This window comes from Cnephaeus nilssonii (genome assembly GCF_951640355.1).
Source record: "Cnephaeus nilssonii genome assembly, chromosome: 11".
Taxonomy (NCBI): domain Eukaryota; kingdom Metazoa; phylum Chordata; class Mammalia; order Chiroptera; family Vespertilionidae; genus Cnephaeus; species Cnephaeus nilssonii.
Genome location: NC_137082.1, coordinates 61,876,604 through 61,893,541, shown reverse-complemented (window position 1 = coordinate 61,893,541; position 16,938 = coordinate 61,876,604). Strand labels below are relative to the sequence as shown.

Genomic DNA, 16,938 nt, shown 5'->3' with positions numbered 1-16,938 from the left:
AAATGGCATCCATAGCACAAACCCTCGCCTCTCCCAGCCTCCCCCTCACTTATCTCAGTAATGATGGATTAGAAATCCATGACACCCCAGAACAGTAGATAATGGTTGCTGTGGTTAACTGTTATTTGGTTACTGGTAATGGCAGGGCCCCCAGAGATGCGTCCCTCGCTGCGATCCGCTGCTCCCTGCTCTGCCGGCGGAAGTGAGGGCAAAGATCCCGGCTTAACCGGAAGTCCCAGAACTAGACGCTCTGTCCTGGACTTCTGTTGTTTTGGCCTACAGACCTCCGGCACAGAGTGTCTAATAGGGGAGGATGAAACATTTGCGACTAGAGTCTTGGAGTTTCCAAGACTCTAGTCGCAAATGTTTCATTCTCAGGAGCAGCAAATGTTTCATCCTCGGCATGTGGCCGCCTCAGCGGCCACGTGTCATCAGAAATGGCTACGCGTGTCAGTGCTGACACACGTGTCATAGGTTCGCCATCACTGTCTTAGGCTCTAAAACAGCGGTTCTCAACCTGTGGGTTGCGACCCACAGGTTGAGAACCGCTAGCAGGGTCGCCTAAGGCTATCGGAAAACACAGATATTTACATTACGATTCATAACAGTAGCAAAATTACAGTTATGAAGTAGCAATGAAAATAATTTTATGGTTGGGGGTCACCACAACATGAGGAACTGTATTAAAGGGTCACGGCATTAGAAAGGTTGAGAACCACTGGTATAGAGCATATGTTAGTCAAAAATCATAGAACTCTATACCACAAAAGAGAGAATTGTATGTTATATCAATAAATCTGACCCTCCAACGTGCATTGGGAGATCAGGAAACACCTTATTTCATCTTTGAAAAACCAGAATGGTACAATATGGTACATAAATTTATTATTTTAATAAACCAGAATTAAAAAAATATAAAGCACTATTTAAATGTAAGCTGATATTAAAGAAAGCAATATGAAGATAGTTCTAACTCTGAAAACATATTCCTCTATTTTATTTATTTATTTTTTCAAATATATTTTATTGATTTTACAGAGAGGAAGGGAGAGGAATAGAGTTAGAAACATAAATGAGAGAGAAACATTGATCAACTGCCTCCTGCATGCCCCCACTGGGGATGAGACCACAACCAAGGTTAATGCCCTTGACCAGAATCAAACCCAGGACCCTTCAGTCCACGGCCAACGCTATATTCACTGAATCAAACCAGTTAGGGCCATTTTATTTTTAAGCTAAAACTATATTCCTTAACTAACATAAATACTCTACTTTCTTTCTACAAAGAAGCATAAAATAATGCTAATAAAAAATGCAGGACACAAAAGTTATATATATATAATATAGTTGTTAAAATCACCTTAATGTAGAATTAAAACCTGGAAAGTACTATATTGAAATATTAAGAGTAATCTGGGTTTGTAAAATAGAACTATGAATGATTTACTTTTTTTTCTATTTCTATGCCTTCTGTAAATTTTTTTAAAATATGAAAAATTTTTATAATGGTAAATAAACATTTAATTTATTTGGGTAGTATGTCTTAAGAGCCAGATTAATGTCTATACAATTATGAAAACATATACTCAAAAACACAAATTTAAGGTTCTTAAATACTAAATTAAGCAAACTCTTATTATTTATAATATCTTTGATTAGAAGAAAAAAAAAGCCCTGGGAATGTAAGAACAAAACTAGTTAGTAAATGCATATTGCATAAGCATCAATAATCAAGGAAGCATTAGGTTGTACCTATGCTGATATTATTTAGACGTTTTCTTAGATCAAATGGATATTTAAAAACAAATATATAAAACAAAACATCTTCAAACAATTAGCCCTTATTCAAAAGAATAAACATAATGATATGCTAGGTTATAACAAATCTATTTTGACATATTAATATTCTTTAAGGAGATCATCAAACTTTCAAACTGAACAAAAATATCTCAGGTGAATCTTATCACATTGTTCTTTATAAATTCCAACTGGTTGGTAAACTTTGTTCTGAAAATAATATAAATGTAAGTAAAACATTACTGAGAACAGTAGTGTTCTGCCAGCTAAATAAATCAGCACACAAGTTCATGTATATACGTGAACTTCCAAAGTATGTCAAATGGCGCCCATTTTTTACATAAACCTAGTAATAAAATTTTAAACCTTAATTTACTGTATAAGTTCCCCAACAAATTTCTTTACAATAATCCCATTGGGGTAAGGTGGAGGTAGGTATAGATGAGACTGGGCTGGCTATTTGTGAATTACTGTTGAAGCTGAGTGATAGGTTAATGGGGGATTATTTGACTATTTATTTTTTCTATTTTATACTTGAAAATTTCTCCCTGTTTTATATTTGAAAATGTCCATGTCTTCCAATGAAATCCTAATTTTTGTTTTAATATAATAATTCAACAAGTGAAACAGCCAGTGAAAATAAATTTGTCTCTACTTAGAAATTTTAGCAGCTATTCTAACTGCATTAAACATTTGAAGGGAAACAATGACTTATTCTTCTCTTAAATTACATCAGGCCTAACTCATTACTTTTGGACATTAATTTCAAAGGTTTTCATGAGGTGTTAACTGAAGCAAAAGAGGACAAAAATGAGTTAAGAGCCACACTTTTATGAGCAGGGAAGTAAAATGAAGAAAAAAAAACACTATAAGAAAAAAGGTAATGTTTTTAAGAGAAAAGAGGAAACAATGTATATTATAAACCAAAATATTACTAGTATTAGTGACAAACCAAGATAATTGTATCAAAAAACTAATGTAGGATTTAATTAGCACTGATTAAAGAAAAAGAGAAAGTTAATTTTTTTTAGTTTACTGTGATTAAGTCCTTAAGTTATCTAAACTATTTATTTTTTAACCTAAGACAAAAATACATTTTAAAAATTATAATTATTAATAAACTATTTTGATATCCCAACTTATTTCAATAAATCTAAGATTTATTTAATAGTTAAATAAGTTTTTAGAATAAAAAAGCAGACTGTTGATTTAGTACATAAAAGTGCTAAGTAAACACTCAGATAACCAGTAAAGTGCTAAAATAATGCATCAACAATCTCTGAACTTAAGTTTGAATATTTTCATTAAATATGTTTACATGACCCTAAATATGACCATAAATATTTGCCAAAAGTACTCACAAGTTCATTAGGGTTTTTTTGTTTGTTTGTTTTGTTTTTAGTTCTTACTATAAAATGGGTCTTGGGATTTCTGAGGTAAAAGCATAATATTAACCCAAATTTTATATTCTTTTCCCACATCAGAAGAAAAAAACTAGAAAGATCTTGTTAAAAGGAAAATCCTATATTAATTTTTTCCCCCTGAAATAGGAAAGCTAAACCATTCATTATATCATCAAGGAAATACACCCTGATGACAATTTTACTTTCTTGATGTTTAAAGTTAGATTTCTTTCCTGTCAGAAGCACAAAATAAATATTTATGTAGGGACTACCCTTATTTGTAGCAACCGGTGGGAGTGGCAGGAATGACTGTGCTGCTTGTGGCCATGCTGGTAAAAATATTTACATAACTATGAGCTTCCAGGGAAATTTTTTTATATTTAGTTATTTCAAGAGTTGCAGAGAGCTCAATATAAACAAATGGTCTAGCTTATCCTCACAGTACATCATTTCAACACTGCAGATGCTGTTTAAACCAAACCAAAATAACAAAAAGAAAATCTAAATTCCCTCTAAGATGTAGGAAGTAATATCTTTCTTTAAACTTTAATAGCATTGCCTTTCCTAAAGTACTTCTCTCCAATGTTCATTTCTGTACATGTTCTTGTTCTGTAAGTGTAAGGAGAGAAGCTATTATCATCATCTAAAATGTCAATATGCCTTGTACTTTGTTGAATGTAAAAACAGAATTTTAATAACTTACTATGTGCAATGGAAAGCAAAACTCCAGCAATTCTTAGCACTCTTTTTTATTTCTTTAGTCCTTACCCGAGGATATGTTGATTGATTTGAGAGAGACAGGAAGGGACACACACAGAGAGAAACATTGATGAGAGAGAGAAACGCCGCAACCAGGGATTAAACCTGCAACCCAGGGATGTGCCCTGACCAGGAATGGAACGCACAACTTTTCCGTGTATGGGACGATGCTCCAACCAACTGAACTACACTGGCAATTCTTAACCTTTTAGAGCATCAACCACCTTGAGAACCTCCTGAAAGCTATGGACTTTTTTCCTTTTTCATACTGCACATATACAATTTTTAATTCTGAGGATGCCATAAGCCTTTAAGAGATCCAAGGACCCCACTTAACAATCCTTGGCACATGAAACACCAAGAGCCAATCTGTTCTTCAATAGAAGAAAACAGGAATGGAAGAGGGCATCCAAGTTCAAGTTTCTATCAGACCAGTTAGGCTACCCTCCACACTAGAGCAAAAGACAAGAACCAGGGATATACTGTCCACTCCCCCCACCCCAGCCCCAACTCCAACCACAGCAATAAAACCAGCTGATCAAAACAAACACACCAAAAACTTCTGCTCAGGAAAATGATCAGCCTCAGAGCAGAAGGGCTTCCCTGCCCCTCCAGGGAAACCCTCCAGTCTGTGTCCGTCAGCCCTGCCCACATATAGTCTCTCAACCATGCTTTGAATGCCTCAATCTTAACTATAATGGACAACTAAATAAAAATTGGGGAAGGCCTGCCACACCAGAGACGTAAGTTAAAAGAAAAAATAATCCTGGAAGAAATATAAATACAAGTAACAGAATAAATTTCCAATAAGTATCCTCAGAAATACTTGATGAGAATAGAGTGCATTAAAAAACAAGTGAAAGTGTTAATTTCTTCCCATCCCCTCCACCCCATTCCCCTCTGAGCCATGCATTCATGCCTCTGGACCTATTTTTGTTCATTAGATCCCACATATAACTGAGATCATGTGATATTTGTCTTTCTCTAACTGGCTTATTTTGCTTAGCACAATAATCTCCAGGTCCATCCATGCTGTCACAAAGGGTAAGAGATCCTCTTTTTTTTTTTTTTTTTTTACAGACGGGTAGTATTCCACTGGGTAAATGCACCAAAGGTTTTTTTTAATTTGCTCATCTACTGAAGAGGCACTTGGGCTGTTTCCAGATCTTAGCTATTGTAGCAGCTTTATTTTTATATGTCTTTTATTGATTTCAGAGAGGAAAGGAGAGGGAGAGAGACAGAAACATCAATGTTGAGAGAGAATCATTGTCCACTGCCTCCTGCATGCCCTCCACTGGTGATCAAGCCTGCAATCCGGGCATGTGCCCTGACCAGGAATTGAACCATGACCTCCTAGTTCTTAGGATAACGCTCGACCACTGAGCCACACCAGCCAGGCAAGCTTTATTTTTAACTGCCCAAACCTAGAAGCAACAAAGATGAATCTTAATAGGTGAATTGATAAACAAATTGTGGTACATCCAAAAAATGGAATATAGCTCTGGCCGATTTGGCTCAGTGGTTAGAGCATGGGACTGCCAAATGAAGGGTCACAGGTGTGATTCCTGGTCAAGGGCACATACCTGGGTTGCAGGTTCAATCTCCAGCCCTGGGTCGGGGCGCGTGCAGGAGGCAACCACTCTCTCTAAAAATCAATGGGAAAAATATCCTCAGGTGAGGATTAACACACACACACACAAAAAGAAAATATGACCCAGCAATTCCACTCCTAGGTATATACCCCAAAGAAATACAAACATATCCACATAAAAACTTACACATGAATATTCACAGCATTATTGACCATTGCCAAAAAGTAAAAACAATCCAAATACCCATCAGCTGATGAATGGATAAATTAAATTAGGTATATCTGTACAGTAGAAAATTATTTGACCATAAAAGAATGAAGTGCTGATACCTACTATAGTATGCATGAATCCTGAAAACATTATGTTCAATAACATAAGATAGACATAAAAGACAACATGTTATATGATTCCATTCATATTAAATGTACAGAATAGGCACATAAAGACATAGAAAGTAGATTACTGGTTGCCTAGAGGTGGGGAAGAAGAAATGGGGCGTGACTGATAATGGGTATGAGGTTTCTTTTTAGGGTGATGGAAATGTTCTAAAATTACATTGTGTGATGGTTTGCATAACTCTGAATACACCAAAATTCTTTGAATTGTACATTTAAATCGGTGAAATTTATAATATTAGAATTATATATCTCAATAAAGCTGTTTAAAAAAATCTAAGACAGAACATTCATCACAGACTCATATTAATCAGAGTTTCAATAAGAAGATATTATATATAAAAATAATAATAAAAGGGAATGTTCTAGTTTTCATTATTTGAACTAATGGAAATTACAGACCTCTGAGAGTCAAAAAATAATTTGGAATTTAAGTGAATTTCCACCTAAACATGAATATAGTAATTGTTATGAGACTTTATTTCTATTAATGAACAACGAAGCTACACTGAAACAACTGGGAAGTGAGCACAGATTCCCCATCTGACCACAGCACAAAGCTGGAATTAATGTACAGACTACAACGTTTTCAGTGAGCATAAGCCTAAGCAGACATGCCATATCAAAACTTCCATGTATAAAATTAGGTGATATTAAAGAATTACTGGTAATTTTAAAATTGCTAATAGCTATGTGTTAAAGAGTTCTTATCTTTAAGAGATGGGTATTAGAATTATGGCAAAATAGTATCAGGGATTTGCTTGACATTAAAACAGAACCGCAGTGGTCAGGGTAGGGGAATAGGGATAAAACAAGGGTAACCATGAGTTAATGATTGCTGTAACTGTTGATTGTAATTATTATTTATTATTCCCTCATCTCTTCTATTTGTGCTTGAAAATGTTCATAGTAAAAAAAAATTAAAAACCAACCACTCAACTAACAAACTTTTTTATTAAATGTTTTGGTTTGACATGCAAAGTAAGAGTAAACAGAGTTGAGATGGTGGCAAACTACATTCACATAAAGGCCAGGCTTCCTAGAATTTCAACTATTAATGAGAAGAACCCAATTGTCAGAATTAAGCACAAAATGCCTCTGATCTATAAAAATCATTATTACTTCTAGTACACACACACAATTTCTCTTATGTCAGGGTTATAGCTAAGATGTAGCTGACTCATACACAGAATTCTAGTATGTGTGGTTACTGAATTTCTTAGCCAACAGCCAATAATTAGAAGGGAGGCTAATAAACACACACACAAAGAGCATAAGACGGCTGATGATCTAATAGGATGGAAAAGAGAGAACGGCTATATAAGACATGAAGTTCACCACTAATGAACACAACTTTATGAAGAGTAATAACCAGTCTGATTGGGGGAAAGGCCACAGGCTTTGGAGTCAAACACAGACCCACATTCTATAGCCACTTCCTAGCTATAGGAACCGAGCCAAATTACTTAACCTCACTTTTCTCTTGAAATGAGAAAACGACAGTGGTAACTACATCAGTAGGCTTGCTTTGATGACTAAAAGATAATTATCATGTATTATGGAAGCTGATTTTCCAATCCCAGATAACCACTTGCTTGCAACCCTGTAAGGAACCCTAAGCCAAAACCACCCAGATCAACTGCTCCAGATTCCCAACCCTAAGAAACTGCATGAAATAATAAATGTCTACTGAATTAAGTTGCTACATTTGGAGCTAATTTCTTACATAGAGTAGACACCTAATACATTACGTCTAGCGTACAGTTTGTCTATTATTTGACTAGCTAATTTTTCCCCCTAAATATAGTTATGTAGTCTCTTTGCTATGTAAACTAGATTATACAAGAGAAACCCTTCAATTCCTCTGAAGAGAGTACTCATCACCTTGTAACAGCGTGTTTATGAAGCTGGATATTATTTTCAGTACTGAATCTCTTGAATCTAACCTTGCTTGCATGCAAGTGAACTAAGGGGGCAAAAACCCAGACCACTGTGTCTGTCATAACTCAGTACCTCACCTCTCACCTAATACACTGTATTATATGTACAATCTATATTGTACAGCAGAGATACAATATACTTTAATATTTATAATAATACTCTTAGTCCTACCTGAATGAGGCATTTGCTCACATCACTAGCACACAGTGCTTTGTTACAACTCAGGGACACAGGGATCCATGTCAGGAACACCAAGATGGCTAGAGTAAGCATAACAATAGAATGTGACTTCATGTTTCTTCAAAGACAATCAGTAACTCCCAGGAAGCTAAACCAAAACAAACAACAAACAAAAAACTTTAATTCAAAGGTAAGTGCCAGGGTAAAAACAAATACAAAAATGAAAAACAGCACAAATAAACCAAACTCCTTGTGTTAGAAGACTTTCCAGTGATCATTTAAAGGTCATTCAATGAAAGATTCAACATGAGAAAACACCCTACAATTTTATATAATAATGTCTTGTTGGCCATCTTCAGAGATTTAGAATACTTAAATTTCTCAGACTACCTAGAAACAGTGACTAGTAAGTTAAAGTGGATATACTAGTATATGTATGTGTTTATAGGTCATCAGTAACTTGAGAATATATCAAGCAAATAACTAATTTCAAATCTACACTGCTACTAATCAACTTTAGTTTTAGGCCTATTACTCAACTTTATGCCTGTATAAAAACTATTAATAGTGTATTCTAATTTTAAAACATTTAACAATATTTTAATTCTCAGAATTAAAACAGATTTTAAATGTAAATAATTCTAGTAATGATGATTATCTCATTGTTTCTTAACACAATTAGAATGAAGCAGCTCAAAGAAAGGAGTTGACAGTCATTCCTTAAATAATTTAGCAAGTAACAAAGGGGATAGTAAATTATTAACTGCATTATGTGAAGCTCTTCTTTTGATTCTATACCACAGGTACCATAGATTCTTCAAAATTATTAAGATGCTATTACACTTTCAAAGGAAGAAAAAAAAAAAAAAGACCAGGACAAATTCTGACAGCGGTTAAACAACCAATGTGGCTATTAAAACTTTTAAAAAGCGAAGATATAACTTCTTGGGGGTTAAAACACCCCCTCAATAGAACCAATTAAAATAAATGACTACTGATGTAAGAGGGATAAAACGTGCGTTTATAGGGCCTTTATAATTACCGTAAACTTTTATACTAAGTATTACGAAGTACAATTAAAACAAAAATAAGCCTTCGTACCCAGGATGACTCAGTTTTGAAAGAGAAAGCCCTGGTGATGGCTCCTGAGGCCACAGGTATTCTTCAAGACCGTTACTAACCCAATTACCTAATTTATTTAACAGCACGGACCAAGTGGAATGACTTTTGGAGCCACCAGTGGGGGCCAAGGAAGGCATTTGAAAACTGATTTTTTTCCAGAACTAGTTTTCATCCTACAACTACCAAAAAGGGGATTTTAATTTTCTCATCTCTTGCGGTTGTCTTCAGCCTACTCCCAAAATCTTACTGGGAAAGTATTCAGGTAAGCAGGGGCATCTACAGAGCAGGTAGCAGCAGTATCTGAGAGGCTTCTTGCGCTTCTTCTGCGTTAAGAACAATGCCCCCTCCAAGCTGCGGCTCGGCTCCGGCGCCCGGTGCGTGGTCCGCAGGGAGCCGGCGCTGACAGCAGCCTTTGTGCCGCCGGGGAGGCGGCGGCGGCCCTCGGCCCTCGGCCCCAGCTCCCCCGCGCGCGGCGGAGGACCAGGCCGGGAGCGCGGGCCCCAGCGGCGCGGGAAAAGGGGCGCAGCGGTGCCGCGGCTCGTGGCGCCAGGGCCGCCCAGCACCCACCGGCGGCGGGACCCCACTTTGTCCTCCGCGTAGGCGGGGCTCTGGCCGCGCGAGCGCTCCCCTTTCTCCCGGCTCCCGAGAAGCCCACCGCAGGCACGGCCTCCGGAGGCCCGAGCTCGGGGCACAGACCCTCCCGGCCACCGACGCCAGGCCCGGCCCGCTCCCGCTCACCGTGCGCCGCGGCACCGCTAGGCCGCCTGGCCCTGGCTCCCCGGCGGCTCGGCCAAGCTCGGACGCGCTGCGGGGCCGTGCGAGGGAGGGAGGCCGCGCCTCCGCGCAACGCCGCGAGCTCCCGACACCTCAAAGACACAGGCCCGCCCGCCGCCTCCCGGCCCCCGCTCCCGCCTCCCGCTCAGCACTCCTCCCTCTCCCCCTCCGCCCTCCGCCCTCCCTCGGCTCCCCACCAGCGCCGGCTCCGCCAGGAGGCGTCTCTCACGCCCGGGGCGCGCTGGACAGCGCACGCCCCCGGCCCCGCCCCGCCACGCCCCGCCGGGGCCGTGGCTCCGCCCCCAGGAACACACCCACCCTGGCGCCCACGCGCGTTCTCCCAGCCCTCTTCCCTGCCCCACATCAGGCTTCAGCAGGCCCTACTGTCAGGCCCATTCTCTGGACTCATCATGTGCTAGCCACGGAACTGAGCTCATTGAATCCTCACAGCAACCCTGGGAGGCGGCTGTCATACGTCCTCTTTTTTTTTTTTTTAATATATTTTATTGATTTTTTACAGAGAGGAAGAGAGGGATAGAGAGCCAGAAACTTCGATGAGAGAGAAACATCGATCAGCTGCCTCCTGCACACCTCCCACTGGGGATGTGCCCGCAACCAAGGTACATGCCCTTGACCGGAATCGAACCTGGGACCTTTCAGTCTGCAGGCTGATGCTCTATCCACTGAGCCAAACCAGTTTCAGCACGTCCTCTTATAGGGATGCCAGACGGAGGCACTGAGTGAGCGAGTGGAGCTGACCTTGTTATTTGACATCAGGGGTCGGATTTGTTAAAATACAGGGTTCTGGGATCTGCATGAGACCGACTGAATAAGGATCCCCCAGGGTACATAGAGCCTTCTTTCAGCAGTTCACTAAAGTCTGCTGTGGCCTGAGTGAGTGCCCGGCGCTGTGCTTAGCATTGTAAGTGGAAGTGAGGACAAGCCTTCGGAGCTGGCCAAGAAAAAGCTTACTGGCCTGCGCAGAAAATGGACGGACAGCTCCACAAATGGCTACAAGCGCACCACTCCAAGCCTTCGTGGGAGAGGGCAGATCTAGTAAGCAGGACGCCAGCACTCATTTCAGCCCCTATTTCAAGAAAGCGAATTCATTTCAACAACAGCTAGCATGTAGATAAAAGGCAATGGAGAATTGCACTCAGTTCCTTCCCACAACCCTGGGAATTTGCAGGTGTGGCTCAGTGGTTGAGGGTGGACCTACGAACCAGAAGGTCGTGGTTGGATTCCCAGTCAGGGCACATGCCCAGTTGCAGGCTCGATCCCCAGTAGGGGGGTACAGGAGGCAAGCCTATCAGTGATTCTCATCATTGATGTTTCTCTCTCCCTTCCACTCTGAAATCAATAAAAAAAATATTTTTAAAAAAGATTCCAGAAATATTAAGTTGGAGCCCATTGGGCTATGATCCACAAGGTATTTCTCCTTGGAAATACTGACCTAGTGTTAAAGTCTTAAGCTAGAAGCAGTCTTAAATGCCTGATATATGGAATCCTGTTATCAAAATTAATTGGCAAACAAAAGAGAAAAAGAGGCATGGATACATGGGACAGACTGGCAGCTGTCAGAGGGGTGGGAGAGGGGTTACTGGGTGAAGTAAGGAGAAGGGATTAGCCAAAGAACGTATATGCATGACACCCAGACACAGAGAACAGTGTGGTGATGGCCAGAGGGAAGGTGAGGCAGGGGCTGGGTTGAAGTGGGGAAATGGGGAGAAAATGGGGACATCTGTAATATTATCAACAATAAAAATAAAGTTTTAAAAAAGTACCCGGTAATAGTAAATTTAACAAAAAATTCTTATGTTAGTATGAAGTTATCCTTTCTTTTGGGTAAATATTTAGGAGTGAAATTGATAGTATTTTTTTTATAGTAAGTGTATTTTTTACATTGTAAACTACTAAATGGATATCCAAAATGGTGGTAACATTTTGCATTTTTACCAGCAATTGAAGAGTTCTAGTTGCTCAACAGTTTCTCCAATTCTTGGTATTTTAAGTATTAATTTTAGCCATTCTAGTTGGTATATACTGGTATAACATTGTGGTTTTAACTTGATTTCCCTAATGACTAATGATGTTGAGCACCTTGCTATGTGTTTTTTTTCCCTTGCCATTCATATTTCTTTAGTAAAACGTTAAAATTTTGTTTTCTTGAGTTGAAAATTTTATTTTTACGTTTCCCAAATATTTTATCAGGCCCTGACCAGTTTGGCTCAGTGGATAGAGCGTCAGCCTGCGGACTGAAAGGTCCCAGGTTTGATTCCGGTCAAGGGCATGTACCTTGGTTGCGGGCACATCCCCAGTGGGGTGTGTGCAGGAGGCAGCTGATTGATGTTTCTCTCTCATCGATGTTTCTAACTCTCTATCCCTCTTCCTTCCTCTCTGTAATAAATCAATAAAATATATTTTAAAAATATTTTATCAGATTTAAAAAATATTTTTGATTGATTTCAGAGAGAGATAAAAACATCAATGATCAGAATTACTGATTGGCTGTCTCTTGCATGCCCCCTACTGAGGACCAAGGCCGAAATCAGAGCATGTGCCCTTGACTGGAATAGAACCTGGGACCCTTCAGTCCCCAGGAGGACACTCTATCCACTGAGCCAAACCGGCTAGGGCCAGATATGTTTTTAATCAATCTTTTCTCCCAGTGTGGCTTGCATTTTCATTTTAAGTGTTTTTTGAAGGAAAAGAGTTGTAAACTTTAATGAAGTCCTATTTATCAAGTTTTTTCTTTTATGGGTTATACTTTTTCTATTCTAATTAAGGAATTGTTGCTTAACTGAATGTCACTAAGATGTGAATATGTTCAAGAGGAATGTTAGTTTGTAGTTTTCTTATGTTTACTTTCTGATTTTTGTTTTTTTGGATAACTACTTCTGTGGAGGTTTTGTATCACCATTTTAGGTACAAAGGAAACTATGGTCCCAAGAAGCCACTAAGAAATGAATTACAAGGTATTTTAACCAATTAAACTTCACACTTTTCCAAAGATTAGTATCTCTTGTAACAACCTTTTTGCCATGAATGTTTGAATTTTTTAAAAATATGAAAATGCTTTCTTTAAAATACAAGAAGATAAAACTGTATCATGAGTTTCAAATGGGTAAGTTCTCTGTATCAAGTTTTGGGGTTTTATGTCAGGATACCAGAGAATAAAAAATACTGTTCACATGTTGGATAACTAAGGAAAATATTTAGTACAGCACCCAATTTCTAGAATAAGTGTATAATTATTAAGTCCACTAAAATGAGCTTCATGGGGTCTTTGCATAAGGTTTTTGCAGTTATGAAGTTTGCACATGTGTAACATTTAAAATTCATTTAAAAATATTTTATTGATTTTTTACAGAGAGGAAGGGAGAGGAATAGAGTCAGAAACATTGATAAGAAGAAACATCGATCAGCCGCCTCCTGCACACCTCCCACTGGGGATGTGCTGGCAACCAAGGTACACGCCCTTGACCGGAATCGAACCTGGGACCTTTCAGTCCACAGGCCGACACTCTATCCACTGAGCCAAACCGGCTAGGGCTAAAATTCATTTTTGAAACCTCATTACTGAATAGACTTGAAAGACCAATTCTTCAGATGCTGTTTGTTTCCCCAAAGTGAGTATTTCTGCCATTTTGCTAGCTGCCCAAGTAAATATTAGTGTTTGGCGTAGAGTCATATGGGAGTGGAAAATTAAAAAAAAAAAAATAGCACACATTTCACTTTTTTTCTATAAAAATATAACTCTTTATTAAATAACATGCACAAATATCAACTAGTCATTTATTAAACAGATATGATGTAGAACAAGATTTAAAGAAATACAAATCCTCAGGTACAGTTTAGTATCTTGTTCATGATATTTGAATAGTTAAGAAAAAAATCACTGATTAAATTAACCATCCTTTGTTCCTCTTTCAGATCCTAAATCTTTTTAGGCATATACTCCATTCCAAGTTTTTTCTAGCATTTCAGAGCTTCAGAATATTTTTAATATCAAAAGCCCTTAGCTACTTACTTAAGTATAAATTTCCAGGAAAGGCATTCACTTTTCCTTTAAGCTATCCTGATTAGCTTTGAGTCATTTTACAAAGGAAATCTGCACAAGCAGAATCATGGCAGAGATGCTCCAGCAACTTGAGGTACCATTGTAGAGGGTGAGAACTGTGGTTAATGCTAAAAAGTTGGGATGACTAAAACATGCCAGATTCCTGCGTGCTTGCTTTTTCTCTTCTGCAGCTTGTTCTGTTTGGCCAAACTGTTCTCCCACACCCCCTTCTCAGGTTGGACCATCAGCACAAAACGCTTACAAACTTATCCCTCTCATATTTTCTATGACTTCAATGCTCAAAAATCTGTTTGTTTTTTGTTTAGGCAAAAGTATACACAAAATTTGCATTAAGTTTTTCATATTAAAAAGTATTGCTTTTATAAATTAGCTTTTAATGTTCCCAGCCTTAATAAACTTAACTTCAACAAAACCAGTGCTTCAAAATCTACCCTGCATTTCTTGGCCCCATTTATCCAATAAAAAAGGCCAAAATCTCTCATCTAAATTTCTAAACACTACTACATCCAACCTCTATATTAAAGTCCTTGCACTGTGTATTTTTTACACGTGCTTCTTTATTGCGCATGCCAAGTACAATATGAATTTAAATATAAATTGATGTAAAAATTCAAAAACCCCTAAGCTTAATATGTACCTTTGCACTCAACAACTTCAATTTTTCCTTTCTCTTCCATCAGCTGGAATTTCCAACTTGCAAGCTGAATTTTAAACACTTTATTTCTCATATATTCTTTTTACTTTGTTCTATCAGAATAAAAAACATCCAGTATTATTTTATAATTCAAGAAAGTATTGTGGAAAGTTCTATAAATTTTAATCTCATACACTTACAATCAATTTTACATATAACCTAACTTTCCCTTCAAAAATGTTTAATAAGTTTAGCAGCAGGTTTCAGATCAGAAATATTCCTGAATATTTAATCTGTATCATGGTATAGGAGGAACTGGACTTTTTCTAAGTATATTGCTAATTATTTTATTAAAAACAGCATACCAAATATTAATTATAAAATTCTGAAAATTATGCTTTATATCTTGATACAAGGAAAAAAATACAGCATATTAATGAATTTTTCATAAACATTGTAGAGATCAATTGGAATATGCCTGTTGCTTTTACTTATTTTGACTACCAAATATCTCTTTTTTCATTGGAGTACTGTTTTTATTTTAAAAGTGCAAAGGTTATTAAGCTTAAAACATTATGCTTTAGCAATGTAAAAAAGTTTTACAATGATTTAACATGACCAATAAAATTTATTAAACATATTTTACATATATTCACAGATTCATCATACTTGAGTATTAAAATAGACATTTACAATTTCAGAATTTTCATTCAAAGGCATTTGGGGGTGGGAGGAGAGAATAGGCTCTACTATGAGGTGGAAAAAGAGCTGTTTCTTTTTATGACTAATTCTAAATAATATATCCAACATAGTAAGTCATAGGTACTATGCCAGGAGATTAGTATGAAACACCTTACACTACTTTAGGCATCACTTATGGAGTTAAATTATAGGAAGAAGCATGCAATACAACTAAGTCACAACTTTACAGTTATGGTGATAAAAACAAGCTAACTCAAACACATGCATGCCTTATTTAAAAGTTTTGCTACCTGACCACACTATGCTACACTCCATACGAACTACAACTTTGGTCCAATAAAACATCAGACAAAACAGGTTTACAATTATTTCTTTGTACATGTTTTGACTACCAATCCCTTTGTATACATTTTGAGCATTAATTACAAGATTTACATCTGCACAGTATGTATAAAATAAGTTATTAAAAAGAAAGACAATATCAAACTTTCGAAAAGAAAACTGTACAATTTACAAATATAATAAACTGAAGAAAATTTGTGCCAAGTTTTGCCTCCACATTAGAAACTATTTGGTAGGAATTGAACCTTTTAGTTTACTGATATATTTTAATAAAACTTGAAAAAGATTTGCATACTAGTGGTTATCTTATTACTTAGAGTGCTAACAACTTCCAGCGCCATTAGCAGATTCTCAACTTTTTAAATATCTACCACAGCCTGCCAAATGTAATCATGACCTTTGACCAATATAAATAATAGTTTTCAATTAGAAACTGTTTGGACCCAAGATCCAAAATATTTCTTTTCATTTTTTATAAAATGACAGTGTTTGCTACATAACCAATTATAGTTGAACTTTACCAACAATTGTAAAGGCATAATATCAGTATTTTTGTCAAAAAGCAATTTTCCACAGTATAACACTCTGGAGTCTCCATCAGTTTAAGATGACACACAAGGAAGTAATGGCTGCTATATAGGAGTCAATTCAAAGTCATCATTAACCTCAACAAGGGGAACATAAAACTCCTGGATTTCATAAATGCTGATAGATTTATAGGTGGCAGGATCAAGTTCCTGGAGTTTGAGCTGCCATTCTAATCTCTGAACGGCATTTAAAGCTGCAGCTTCATGTTGTTGCCTCATTAAAAGACAGGTCTATTAAAAAGAAGAGAAAAGTTAATGAATTATTCTATTAAATATGCTTTGTTTACTTTAGGGATATAGTAGAGGTATAAAAAGTTTTTGAGTTATACAGGGTAGGTGTTTTACCCTGTCTGTATCCATATGCCAACTACTTCTGGGTCTTCAACTGCACGCACATCTTAATATTTAAAACTGTTGTTTCAAATTAACAAAAGAATCAAGAAAATCTAAGGAGAAGTGATTTGTACTGAAGATCTAAAACCAAATACTTTCCTTTACAGAGTTGCAAAATATATTTCTTCTCTTATTATTTTCCCATTCTTTCATATGTTAGAACTATAACCAGACTTGTATATTGGACAATAAACATAAAGATCCCCATTAGAAACTCATTTTTCTACATTGGTCCT

The 16,938-nt window shown here is 37.4% G+C and overlaps 2 protein-coding genes across 6 annotated transcripts in view; both read right to left on the bottom strand.

Annotated features, from left to right (window-relative positions):
* TWSG1 (twisted gastrulation BMP signaling modulator 1) overlaps positions 1 to 10,088 on the bottom strand; it is a 35,062-nt gene extending 24,974 nt beyond the window's left edge. Inside the window, exons 1-2 of the mRNA XM_079785246.1 lie at positions 9,928 to 10,088; positions 8,059 to 8,215 (exon numbers count right to left, since the gene is read on the bottom strand). Of these exons, the coding sequence (XP_079641372.1) occupies positions 8,059 to 8,181 (123 nt within the window). The 5' untranslated portion in view covers positions 8,182 to 8,215; positions 9,928 to 10,088. The remainder of the gene's footprint in view (positions 1 to 8,058; positions 8,216 to 9,927) is intronic.
* Positions 10,089 to 13,710: 3,622 nt separating this feature from the next.
* The window catches only part of ANKRD12 (ankyrin repeat domain 12), a 95,395-nt gene continuing 92,167 nt past the window's right edge, over positions 13,711 to 16,938 (bottom strand). For 2 of the 5 annotated variants that reach the window (XM_079785229.1, XM_079785228.1), the window contains exon 13: positions 13,712 to 16,540. In XM_079785229.1, the coding sequence (XP_079641355.1) occupies positions 16,355 to 16,540 (186 nt within the window). In that variant the 3' untranslated portion in view covers positions 13,712 to 16,354. Of the gene's footprint in view, positions 16,541 to 16,938 lie in introns of all 5 variants that reach the window. The other 3 variants (XM_079785232.1, XM_079785230.1, XM_079785231.1) reach the window with 3 other exon arrangements.